This window comes from Bombus impatiens, unplaced genomic scaffold (genome assembly GCF_000188095.3).
Source record: "Bombus impatiens unplaced genomic scaffold, BIMP_2.2 scf_0350, whole genome shotgun sequence".
Taxonomy (NCBI): domain Eukaryota; kingdom Metazoa; phylum Arthropoda; class Insecta; order Hymenoptera; family Apidae; genus Bombus; species Bombus impatiens.
The window spans coordinates 6,537-20,909 of NT_176769.1; the positions used below are offsets into that span (position 1 = coordinate 6,537).

At 32.9% G+C, this 14,373-nt stretch overlaps 1 protein-coding gene across 1 annotated transcript in view; it reads right to left on the bottom strand.

Annotated features, from left to right (window-relative positions):
• Nucleotides 1-10,692, bottom strand: part of LOC100750004 (triokinase/FMN cyclase) — a 14,207-nt gene extending 3,515 nt beyond the window's left edge. The window contains exons 1-5 of the mRNA XM_003489603.4: nt 10,634-10,692; nt 10,138-10,327; nt 9,940-10,009; nt 2,833-2,943; nt 1,445-1,533 (exon numbers count right to left, since the gene is read on the bottom strand). Coding sequence (XP_003489651.3) covers nt 1,445-1,533; nt 2,833-2,943; nt 9,940-10,009; nt 10,138-10,327; nt 10,634-10,677 — 504 coding nt within the window. The 5' untranslated portion in view covers nt 10,678-10,692. The remainder of the gene's footprint in view (nt 1-1,444; nt 1,534-2,832; nt 2,944-9,939; nt 10,010-10,137; nt 10,328-10,633) is intronic.
• Between the last annotated feature and the right edge of the window lie 3,681 nt (nt 10,693-14,373).

Genomic DNA, 14,373 nt, shown 5'->3' on the forward strand with positions numbered 1-14,373 from the left:
CCCCGCCGATATTTGGTAGCAAACCACATAAGGCGTTGGCTGGCATCGTCTCTTTGGGGACCAAGTGCCTGAAGTGCGTGAGGTGAGGCCCAGGTATTTCATCTGAAGCCCTACCTCGATGTCCTCCCCGTTTATATCCAAACACAGGTCGGGCAGAGGAGCCCCCCTACGCCGCCAGTCATAAAACCAGATAGCCTCCGACTTGGCTGCGGACACCCTCAAGCCCAGCCTGCGTATGGTACGTACCGCGCAAACGACGATGAGCTTGTCGTGACGCAATGTCTCGTACCACCAACGTCCCTCGGCCAGGAACAACGTGTCGTCAGCGTTAGACACCATGCCTGTGTCCGGAGTCATAAGACAGCGAAGCATCGCGTCGTAGCTGATGATCCACAGAATCGCTCCCAAAACAGAACCCTGCGGAACACCGCGCTCGACGGGTCGCCATCCGTCTTCGTCCCTGCCGGTGTACCGACCCACCTGTCGCTCAGGTAGGACAGGATAACACGAATAAGGTAAGGAGGCACCTCGAAGAATTCAAAGGCCTCCACTATCCCATCTTAGGGTATGGACTATGTCTAAGGATTTTTTCAAATTGTAAATACATTTTTCTCAAAATTGATTGATCATCTAAGGCTGAAATGACAGATTTGTTATATTTTACATACATATCAAATTTCATTTAAATCTGTAAGAACTAGGTATGAAAATTCCTTTGTTAGAGCATTCAGATATTTGAATGCTTCACCGAACAGCAAATGAATGTTCGGTTACAATTTTATTTTTTATTTTACTAAAATGGGGGAGATCGATTAGTCGCTCTGTTCGTCTAAAGCAAATCTAAAGGTCGGATTTTCTAGATGCGTCCAACGCACACGCTGCATTAAGAACGGTCAAAAACCCAACATTACTAGATTGAGAGAATAAAAATCCTTTCATAGTAAGGGATATAGTATAGTTGCTGAACTAGTGACGTCGTAATTCATACTACAAACAAATGGAGATGCAGGAACAGTATTGTAGATACAACGCGTGGAGATGTAAGACGAAATTCATGTTATATAACACATGTGACATAGCTGTAGAGTGAGGGTAATGTGATGTTATATTATCGTCAAATTAAGGATATCGCCTAAAAATCCTGGATAAGCTCGAATCATACAATATCCTAGCAAAAACGAGAGAATGCTTCTCTATTGTAACGGTAAAAATCAGTGATCTCGCAACGAGACAGTGTCACTTACGTGATTCGGGTTTTAAAATGTTTCTGACCTAACGCGCGCGTTAGATGCACATAAGAAACCTCTCCTTAAATGAACCATAAAAACCGACGATGTGTTACATACGTACATAAACGTTGATGTATTAATCCTATCCATATAAAATATAGAAGCTAAAATTAATCAAAAAATTCAGTTTATAAATTCGTTTTCCTTTTTCTTACCTTCAGACCCTTTTGTCTCGCTTTTTCAATTGCTATTCCAAAATTAAGGCAATCTCCAGTATAATTCGGAACAACCATCAAAATACCAGCTAGAAACATATTATACACATAAAACATTTTATAATTTAATGCGTTACATTATATAACTCCATTTAAGATTTATGATAATAATATTAATAATACACTTCTGATCATGTATGCTAAATTGTTTAAATTGAAATCAAGGAAATGACCTAACGCCTAAACTTTTAGTTAAATTTTCTAATATTTTTTTATATTTCAAAGCTTACGGAAGCAGCATGAAATTTTTTATCATCTGTTACTGGACACTCTGTATAGATAATAAAGATAGTACAAAATCTGTTTAACTTTGCGGAACTAAATCGGACATTTTGTGAAGTCTCGAAATTTCCGAAATTGGGATAAAAATTTTCGAAATAAAACCAGAAATTATTATTTCCTTTCCTTTTTTTCTAGAGGTATCTAATTCATCAAGAACTAAAATTTTGACAAATTTTTTTGGAATAATCAAAGTATTTAATGGTGAAATGGTACCAATTAAAATCTAAGCAGAGATGCAATTGAATTATTATCAGTCAAGTAAAAATAAATTTATATGTATCGTCACAATACGAGGTGTTTCGAAATTTCCAATGTCCTCTCTCTAGTAATTACATATGAAATAAAGAAAAAGAAAAATTGTAAGAGAAACAAAGGTGACATAGTGAAATAGTAAAATCCACCAAACTCCAATGAGTAGAGTTCACATGATTCAAAACTCGTACACGTGATTTAAGAGTCAGCTCAGAGGAGAACGATATGATTTCAGAACCAGCTGTTCCTCTACAATATATCTAAAAGAATTTTTCTGGGAAGTAAAAGAGTTATATTAATTCATTCTTTACTTGTATCCTGGGTGTTCCGGATCTATGATACATCGTTACACTACCAATCATTATACAAATTGATTTTTAAAATTTGATATGAGTGACTACGTGCGTATGGGCGCATACGACTGTAAATACAGACCAAATTGGCACCATTTTTTATTTTACGATCTCACTGTACCATTTTCACCAATCATATCAGAAATCAAGTCAAAATAGTCTATTATATCTAATACTATATTGTGAAGGTAAGTTTCGTAAAAATCGTAAAAAAACTAGTCATTTTGAAGATCTGTACTTTTCAAATATTTTAGATAAGAGGAAAATGATGACTTAAACATTTTTTTCGTATTAGTTATAACATATTCCAACTTGAAACAAATATCAGATATTCAGTACAAAAGTAACTTATTTAACGTAAATAACACGAAATGCTCAATTTTGGATTTATTCCATCTTGTTCTGTCTAAATCCAACGAAATTATAAATCTTACAACTTACTATTATTATATTGAGAAACACGGTCGATGGCATAAGAGATATGTTTTGACGGTGGTGCTGCGTATATTGAGCCTGCTACAGCCGCAGCTAACATACCATTTCCAACATAACCTAAAAGAATATTTGAAACTAATTTTATATTGTTTAATTTTACTTATACTATTATATATTCATTTAAAATTATATTATATGTACATATGTACATATATATTACATCTACATATATATAATAAAAGACGCCTTCGTATTTTTAATAGTTACAAAAATAGTAGTGCGTAACATTTATACCGGATATACTGTATCTACACATGTACAGTGTACAGAATTTAAAGATATTATTGATAAAAATTATCACAACGTAATTCTACACATCAGATTCGGTGAAAATTTAACTAAAAGAGCCTAAGCTTGTCTTTTAAGCTTGAAAATCAAAATCGTAAGAACAAATTTTTTTGCATCATATCTTACTCATCGCGAGAAACAACTTTGAAACTTTGTTAAGTCGCAACTTAACCGATGTTAAAGTTCTATTGTATATTGCATTCACATAATTTGTAATATGTTCATATTTAACAATCAAATAGGAAGTAAATAACAGGATATTAATGCAGGAATAGAAAATTATTTTTTGTTTTTAAATAGAACGAAACACCTATCTTCATGATTTCTAAATATTGCAAGATTACGTTTTGTATGAAAATAACCATCCTAGCAAAAATTAGATAACCACGATTAGGTGTTATTAGGTCCGATCCAGATGAGTGATTTTTGTCCGTGCGATATCGCTGCAATCATATATGTCTTTATTCATTTTGTCAATTAAGAACAACGAAGATAAACATATGATGACAGTAATATCGCGCGGATAAAAGTCGCTTGTCTGCATCAGGACTTCATTTTTTCCTCAGGTAGATACTTGAAGGACATATGAAGATCCACTATGTTTCTTGTAAATAGAATCACATTTCTTTATGCGTTGATCGGTACAACTCGTTATTCCACATAGGAAACTATCAAATTGGTAATTATGCCAAAAAGCCAGCTCAGAAGGTATTCATTATCTTTGTTACCTTGTTTCAAAGGCACAATTTATTAAAATATTTCCTGAACCAATTACTTTTTTAACATAACCAACTTTAGTAGTTTCTTGTGTGGAATAAAGAGTTGCGTTAACCAATATATACAAAAAATGCAAAAAGATACTGTTAATTATGCCGAGAAATGTTTCAATCAAAAGTTGAATAGCTTCTATTAGATGGACATTAATCGATGTAATTAGCATTTTCATAGGTGGGCGCGTAGAAGATCTTTGAAACTCAAATTTGTTTTCTTAAATGGAATTACCCATTTCAATATTCTCTATAAAAAGATGTTCAGCCATGTATGTTGCAAAGTTGTTTTGGAGATACTGTAACTCATATTTTGCAAAATAAAAATTAGAACATCTAATGAACTTCGATGTAAGTTGATAATTTTTTTATAGAGAATGTTAGACTTGGCGTTGTTTAATGTATAAAGGAATATATGATTCCTTTTAAAAAACAAACAAACAAAAGTACTAATTACGTCGATCATTGTCCTCCTCGGAATCATTCAACTTTTATTTGAAACATTTTTTGATATAATTGACAGTATTGAAAATATTTTAGCTTTCATCTTGGGTAACTCACCTTGTATGTAAACATATATATAACATTATATTTTAGAATATTTAACGACCCGACGACAGCAATTAGATTTTCGCACAAAACAAATTCTATTTTGCAGTAGCTAAGAACTTAATCAACTTATATTTTCTGCTACGGAATAATGAAAATATTTTAATTCCCGGGATCATTTTTATACAAATTTATATAAACGGGATTTCATTAAAATGATCAGTTCTGCCCGAGCAGCCGAGCTAAGCGGACGTGAAAAACAGTGCTTCAGAAAAGTGCGGCGAGTGGGGAAGAGAAAGTTACGAACGGCTACGCCCATAGCTAAATGGTGGAAACCCGTGTCTTCTATTAAGAAGACTACAAGCAAACGTACCATGAAAAAACAAATCTCACCGATAAAAATTATTAACAAGGACGAACAATACTACATAAATAAAACAACAAACACATCAAAAACAAGTCAACAAATAAACCAAGAACAGGACTGCTCAGTTACAATTGAAGTTGATATGGAAACCAATAAAAAAACAACTCAACAGGATGAAAGCTGGAAGGTGGCCAGCTACAATAAAAAACGAAAAATAATAGATAATCTAGATACGGAAAAGCAGCGATGGCTGCAAGAATTACCATTAAGAAACTCCTTCAGCTCGCTAACGGAAGAATTAGACGATGAACCAACAAGCAATACCACAATTCAACCAACACACATTACAAAACCACCACCAATATTTGTTGAGGCGCAAATAATAGACCCGCTTATTGATCAACTAAACAATATAGTTGGAAAGGATAATTACACAATAAAACAAACAAAATTAGAACATGTAAAAATCCAAACAATCACCCCAGAAAATTATAGGAAAGTGATAAAAGAATTAAAGGAAAAAGCCCCAGAAAATTATAGGGAAGTGATAAAAGAATTAAGGAAAAAAAATGCTATATACCACACGTACCAGCTCAAAACGGAAAGGAGCTACAAAATAGTTATAAGAGGATTACATCCAAAAATTAACACAGAAAAATTAAGTCACGAACTAGCAAAAATTGGCCATCAAACAAGAACAATAAATAATATAACAAGGTACGATACGAAGCAACCATTACCACTATTCTTAATAGAACTGGAACCCAGAATGAATAGCAAGGAAATTTATGAAATCAAAAAAATTCTAAACACAATAGTAACAGTGGAACCACCACGCTACAAAAAGATATACCACAATGCATGCGGCGCGAACGATACGGTTACACAAAAAAATATTGTAACAGGAGCCCGGCATGTGTTAAATGTGCAAAAAATCACTTAACAATACACTGCCCATACACAGGAAAAATAGAAAAAGTTAGATGTTATAATTGTAACGGAAACCACCCAGCTAGCTGTAAAGGATGTGTAATCAGGAAGCAACTTCAACGTAAACTGTTTCCATCAATTCGCAATAGATCAGTCGATAACTACCAACAACAACAAAGTACAACGGATAACGAAGCAACATTGAAAGCACAAAAGGAAATAAAAGCTATACGCAGAAACACAGATCCCCAAGGAAACCGAAGCTACGCGCAAGCAACCCAAAACATTAGACAAGCAACACCCATGAACAATCAGAGTCAAAGCAACAACACCGAAGACGCTACAGAAATCAAAGAACTACTAAAACAATCAATCAAAAACACCGAAGTACTTACAAAAATGATAAGCGAACAAAACGCAGTCCTCAGACAGCAAACACAACAAACAACAGTCATTAAAAATGGACATGCTTAAAATAGCAGTCTGGAACTCTAACAGCCTACAACAAAGGGCCCTAGAAACTAAAACATTCCTATACAACAATAATATTGACATACCACTCGTATCAGAAACACACTTCACTACAAAAAGTTACATAAAAATACCGTACTACACCATATATGATACCAAGCATCCCTCAGGAAAAGCACACGGAGGGACCGCAGTAGTAATAAAAAACGACATTAAACATCATTTACGCAGCCAGGTTAGTAAGGAACATATACAAGCAACTACCGTTACTGTACAAACTGGTAGCAATCAATTACAGCTGCAGCAGTATATGTACCGCCGCGACACAAAATTACATCACAAATGTGCGAAGAGTACTTTCAACATTTAGGTGACAAGTATATCGCAGCGGGAGACTATAATTCAAAGCACACACTATGGGGATCAAGAATCACTACACCTCGAGATAGAACCTTGAAAAACTACACTAGAAACAATAACCTCAAAATATTATCCACGGGAAGACCGACATACTGACCGACAGACTTGAGCAAAATACCTGACCTACTTGATTTTGGAGTTACAAAGGGACTAAACGCAAATAAACTAAACACAACACCCAGCCTCGAGCTTTTACCTCCAACCATACACCCATAATAATTACATACAGAAACAAACCAATACTTTACAGCAATTCAGAGACGCTATGCAATAAAACCACCAAATGGCAAACATTTAAAGAAATAATTGAGAGCAAAATCAACTGCAACATCCCATTGAAAACACCAGAACACATCGATCAAGCAGTAACAACATTTACAGAAACTATTCAAGACGCAGCAAGAGCAACCACTATACCTGAATCAACCAACAGACAAACAAAAATAATTCCATTAGACATCCTCGAAAAAATTAGAAAAAGAAGAAAAGCGAAAGCAAAATGACAAAAACATAGTGGCAAGTCAAATACCTAGGACTCCACCTAGAAACACAACTCACATGGAAACAGCATACTACGAAAGAAGAAATCGAAAATATAGAATAAAAATTTTTTTTTTATTTCTTTTTTTAATTTTTCCATCGAGACAACGATCTACAGTGAGATCCGTTATAACGTACCGCACGCGTACCGAGCGAAAATTCAAAGTCGATTTTCTCGAAAACAAAGCCTCAAACGAAAAATTTTTATTGTATATTTTCGACTTCTTTTTTCGCGTAGAATCGCCCCCTTTTCGCTTGTACCACCAGTTACCAACCACCCTGTATATATAAGGAAATTTGCAATAACTAAATTGTGTATCTCCTCGTACTTTATAAGCAATTTTGGCCCATCCTAACTGTTCTAATGGCATAAAAATAATAACCAAAGTCACCTGGGTCATCTAAATTGTACAATTAAATTTTATTTGTTAGAAAATGTTAAATTTCGCCATCGTCGATAACTCTGTGCAGATTTTCTTCGAGTTTTGTTCCGTATAAGGTGTTCACACATTTGACTTTATTTTTCATACCAGTGTTGTTTCTAATATACATATTATAGATAATAATATTATGTTACGAAGCACGAATAATTGTTTTCTTTTTCTATGTTTACTTGTTAATGTCATACAATAATTTTTAACATATTCATATTTAGAACACTATGGACATATTCAAAGTATATGAATATTATCGGTATGTTATTTGTTTGAGTATAATACAATTATATATCACAAACAAAAAATATAATCTATACCAAGTACGTTAACCATTTATGTTTATGTAGTTACAAAGTGCCATTGAATTACACTAATGTTTCATTTAGGCATTAATAAAAACCCTTATTATAATTTATAGCAATTTTTTAAGGAAGTGTTTAACAAAAAGGAAACAATTTAATGATATTACTGATTATGAGCTATTTGAAAAAGTGGAAATAATTTAAACCTTTTATTGAAAAAATTGAAGTGATAATTGTAGCGTCTGTTTCAAAACTCAACATACTATAATCAATAATAATTAACTTTACATAACAAAAGGCCCGTAAGCAACAAGAAGTTTAATAATAATTATACTTATAATTACATTTAATTCCAGTTTATTCCGAATAGATTGGGTGTCATTTTTCTACAAAATAGAGAATAACATTAAAGAACAGCCGACAATCGCTAATTAAATACCGGAAAAAGCATGAATTAAAATCAGGGTACAAATTTAATCAAGACATATCAAGGAAAGCATAAAGTGAAAAGGATTGAATTCAAATAAAAATGTTTAAGCAGGCGTCATTTTAATGGTACTAGATTACATTAAATCCTATGGAAAGAAAATTTGATTCTTTTTAACATCACATTAAAGTTATAAAAAGAAACAATCTTGTGAAAAGAAATCTATCTAAGAACAGAATTGGTTCCATTATTTAATTATTATGTAAATACTATCTATTTATAAACATATAAATATGTTGTTTTTTAGTATATACAGTTTATATATTAAGTATAAGTATATTCTATACTTTTTATATATTTGGTATAACAAACAGTTTTCAATTTTAGTACAAAATTATAGCAGAAATAAAAATGAAACAGGAATATAAAAATCTTGTCACAAAATTTGAAATTATATATACAGGATAGGACACATAAATCGGAACACCAAAATATGAAAAAACTTCACAGAATTAAATTATACTATTTTAAAAGGCACATGCAATTGGTACATAATGTTTTTTCCGAAAGTTACTTTTTTAATGAGATTTCAAAGGACATCACCATTTTTTTGGACAGGGCCATATCCTTTATATATTATTAAATCTACTTCGGCATTATCTATAAAAAAAGCATTAACATATGTATGTCAACAAACTATTAATTTAGCAAATATTTTAACTCTAATTTATCAAATTTAATATAGAAGAGTCTTTTTGTTTCTTATACGTTAAATTTGACAAATTAAAATTAAAATATTTATTAAACTAATAGATCCTCGATATAAATATGTTAATACTTTTTATAGGTTATACAGAGGTGGATTGACTAACGTATTAAAAAATGTGGTCCTATAAATAAAATAGTGATGACCCTGAAATCTCATAAAAAAATGACTTCCAAAGAAAACATTATCTATCATTGCATGTGCTCCCCCAAATAGTATAACTTTATCCTGTGAAGCTTTTTCACATAACCATTAATAACGGAGATATTTAGGCGTTTGTAATTGTTTCCGATTTATATGTCCTACCCTGTATTTAAGATAACATTCAATTAACATGTTCCATATATTAAAAATATGTATCCAATATAGTCTTTAAGTATTTAAGTTTCGTTAGTCTTGTAACTACATAATGTAGGAAAGTTTCTTAGAAAATTAAGGAATTCCCAAATCCTTAAAAAATTTTGTTTTTTATATTACATAATTAATAGTCCCTAAACGCTTCGAAAATTTATATACGCATATACTTTTATACCGAACTGCAAATAAATTATGTTTACTGTTTCTTCCCTTGAATGAATTACAGTTTTATTTACTTATATCTTACATAAAATACATTAAGTTATTGGTTTAATGTATTTAAATGAAATTAATAAATCCAGGTAGGATATTTATTTTTATACTTGCTAGCATTTAAGAAGTATGATATGACTCAAAATAAAATTGTGTTCATAATACATAATAACATGCATATAGTGTTCCGATTTTTTAAAAAATAAAATAAGCGCATACCAGCCGCGAAAGGTTCGTGTCCACTTCCACCGCCGCATATCAGGGATACCTTATGTTTCCGTTCTTGAAGCTAAAATACAGCAAATTATTAGTAAGATTGTTCATGGAAACGCCAACATATATAGTAAAATCATGACAACATTAGGTGTTATTCGTATTAATTTGTTTCATACAGAATATTCAAGGTTATGTACGTACGTTTGGCATCAAAACGACTTTATGAAATTCTTGATACTCCAATTGCGGAAATGCAAACGATAATCCCAAAAGAGATTCCGTGACGGCATTATTAATTTCGTTAACTAAACTCTTCATAGTTCTGAATAAAATTTTCGTAGGATACACACTGAAGTAAACGTAGCTGTTCACGAAATCGTTCTTCTGCGTACTGTGAACGAAGAACATTCAAGATTAATCTTCACTCAGAGGTCAAGAGTTATCGCACACGTTGAAATCGCAATAAAGACACCAATAACCCTGAATATACACGAGCTACACTTTACCGTGCGATTCCACTGCGATCGTATATCTGACTTTGTCGTATTTAACAGGAAAACAAAGAAAAACATATGATCGCAGTGGGATCGCGCGATAAAATATCGCTTGTCTGTATTCAAAATAACACATATGTATTTATCATGAATGTTAACCAGTTAAGCGAAATGCAATTAGATAACATCGAGTATTTCTTTACACTTTGTGTATAGTGAAACTACACCATTTCTTAATGAATCTCATTGATACTCGAACGTCACACATACTAGCTTGCAACGACTTATGTAATTTTTCTTTATGTTTATATATTTATTAACGTATAATAATATCTATGAAACGTATTAAAATTGATTAATATCTTTAACTCCGATTATATGTTAACTTCTGATAATCTTAGTTTTGTAAGTGCTACTATATTGCATTTGAATAAATATTAAAAGCACGTGACAATTGGGAAAATTACGAAAATTTCGTTAAGATAATGAAAATGGGACTGTTTAAAACACTCTCGCTACCACGGACGACTAAAGTCGCTCGCCACGATACCTTTGTTTAGATACCACAGGCAACTGAAGTCGCTCGTCACGAAAATAATCCAGTCAAATTAAGCCTAACAAAAGCGAATCCATAAACAAATTGACAATAGAAATTTTTGGATGATATGGAACGATATTTAAAACAAAATAAACGACTTTGAAACAATTTTCCTCCGGTACTTCATAAATAAAATATTGATTAAACGAAAAATATATGACTTTTCTTATATTTCGCTTTGTATGTTAAAAAGCATTTGTCATCCAACAAAAGGGTTTAAATGGAAAGTTATGTAGATCATAGAATTATCCGTAAAATGAGACCTATTACATTACAATAAGTCCAATTTGTAAGTTACAAATTAGTAAAAAGTGCCAAGAAATCCTTTTTCTATAAATCGTTTATAACTTTAATTAAAAGCAATATCGAGGAGCTGTGATAAGTAAGTACTATCAGAGAGGAAATGAGAGTGCTCACGCTCGTAGTTCTGGTTGTTTCAGAGTACAGGTGCTGCACCATGCGGCCAAGTGCTCAATTCAGATAAAATTAACGTATACAAGAACATATAAAATTAGGGATCTGCCCTGTTTGGTTAAAATTTAGCATATACAAGAACCTATGTACTTTAGCTTAAAGTTAGGGATCTTCCCTGCTTGGTTATACAATACCATAGACAAGAACCTACTGAGTTCCACGCTACAAGAAACTATTTAACCTTGCCTTGCAATTTAAGTTCCAATAGCGCTAACCGTAAACAGCAAGAAGATCGGTCACACATCAAGCCATTTCACGGTTTGGCTGAGCGTTTGGAGTTATGCAAATCGTACATGTCTTTTGATATGTAAATGCATGTGTAAGGTACAGCTAATTTTATTTTGCAAAATGTTTAATAAGTAATTACTACCAATTGGTCATTGAATAAGAAAGATTTATTATCTTGAAGTAAATAGTAAATCAATAACATCAACGAACCACGTCTCTCACACGATGGACAATTGCACGGTTCTACGGAAAAGTGCATACCTACTTTTCTATCCGAGATAAACAAATAGGAAAATGACAAAATTTTTTTTATTATCATTATTTAATTTGTATTTTACAACTTGCCCAGCTGAACATTCGGTAAATTTTTCTAGCTTAATTGCTAAATAACATGTGCTACTCCAGCGGGATACCATATTCCAGTTTGACTATTTTATTTCCATAGTGAGGTCAATGGGGTGTTTTCTTTTTAATCCTCTTTTCATGAGAGTTTTGCTCGCTTCAGCAGCCAGCTAGTTTGGATGTGCTGCCGTTTTTTCCTTGTATTTTTCTGGGTACCTGCCAATTTCTTCTTTGACCGTTGGTATTTTTAAGTCTTTTCGTATATCCTAATGACAAAATTGCGGAATAGTGAAACTAATTGTAAGTTGCCTAAGAAGGAGAAATTAATTGTTTACTATATTTTTGTAGAGGAGAAAAGAGAAAATTCTTTTTCAAACGATCAGTAGAGTGATACAGTAATTTTTATATTTTTCCGAACACCATTTAAATTTAACATTAATCCTCAGCACTTGGCATGTCAATTGTACTGGCATGAATATTTTTTCATTGTCGCATGGAACTATATCCTATATCGTTTTCCTTAGTATGTACGATGGTGTTTGTTAAGGCAAATTCAACGACATTGTATATGAGCTCATTTATTGTTGTAAAATGTTATAAATTAATCAGTTCATAAGGAATTAAGTGAGCCAGACTCACTAGCTACTGGCTATTAGATTGCAGTAAACGCTGTAAACAAATATCGAAACCAACTTCTCAAATTACCAAACATTACTGAATCATGAAAACTGACTTTAGTTGACATACTTTAGACGAATAAAAATTGTACATGTTAAAAATACCTATCAAATAAGATGTCACATGTTAAGATTGGTAAATTCGTCGACTCATAAATAATAAAAACTGTCCAAAATCGCACTATTTCAATTACCAACTATTGAAATTGAGAATGCGAAGTTGAAAGTTAATGAAAATGTAGTTCTTGTCAGATGTATGAAAATGTGAATTTCGAATGCCTGGGATAACCGCCTGACTTTCGTCATCCTTCACTGTAGAAAGAGAAAACGTCAACACTTGAAGGTTTTGACAAAGTGAACCATAAAAGCCCCTTACAAACAATCAAAAAACATTTCCCGGAACAAATCCATCACTTACTCAAATCATACTTAAACAACAGAACCTTTGTAATAAAAATAAAAGATGTATATTCTCAAGTAAAAGACATCAAGGCACGGGTACCGCAAGGAAGCGTCTTATGACCAATGTTATGCACACTCTACACGGTCGACATACCAACAACTATCAACAGCAAGATACTGACATTCGCGGACAATACAGCCGTACTAGTCAGACACACTAACCTAGAAACGGCAGTCAAATTACTACAAGAACATATCACAAAAATAGAAAAGTGGCTGCAAGATAAACAAATAGAAGCAAACCCCTAGGTATTTGACTTGCCTTCTTTGCGATATATGCGTGCCGTTCAGTAGGATGTTTGGTGGTGTCTGTTTTCGCAGTGTGAATGTAGTATGGTTGCATTTATCGGGGTTTGCTTTTATTTGTTTATCTTGCAGCCACTTTTCTATTTTTGTGATATGTTCTTGTAGTGATTTGACTGCTGTTTCTAGGTTAGTGTGCCTGACTTACTAGCCGTACTCGGCTGTGTCGTCCGCGAATATCAGTATTTTGCTGTTGGTAGTTGTTGGTATGTTGGCCGTGTATAGCGTGAATAGTATTGGTCCTAAGACGCTTCCTTGCCGAACCCCTGCCTTGATATCTTTGACTTCAGAGTATGTGTCCTTGATTTTTATTACGAAGGTTCTGCTGCTTAAGTAAGATTTTATTAATTGGTATATTTGCTCCGGGAATTGTTTCCTGATTGTTTGCAGTAGGTTTTCGTGGTTTATTTTGTCAAATGCTATGTCCATACAGAGGGCTGTACAGTATTGTTTGTTTTCTAATGCTAGTATTATTTCGTTGATGAGCCCGTGCATTTCCTCTATAGTGGAATGTTTGTTTCTGAATCCGAATTGGTGATCTGGTATTAATTTTTCCTACTCCATTATTGGTTTTAAGCGGGCGTAAATTATTTTTTCTAGTATTTTGGAAAACACGGGAAGTAGTGATATTGGTCTGTAAGATGCTGTTTGATGTGGGTCTTTTCCTGGTTTGGGTAACATTATGATCTGTGCTAGTTTCCATAGTTTAGCAAAGTATTGAATTCTTAGTATTGCATTAAATATTATTGTCATTAGTCTTATCGCTTTTGGCGGAAGGTTTTTTCAAGATTTTAGCATTGATTAGGTCGATTCCTGGTGCTTTATTAGTTTTTGTTTTCTCGATTATGATTCTAATTTC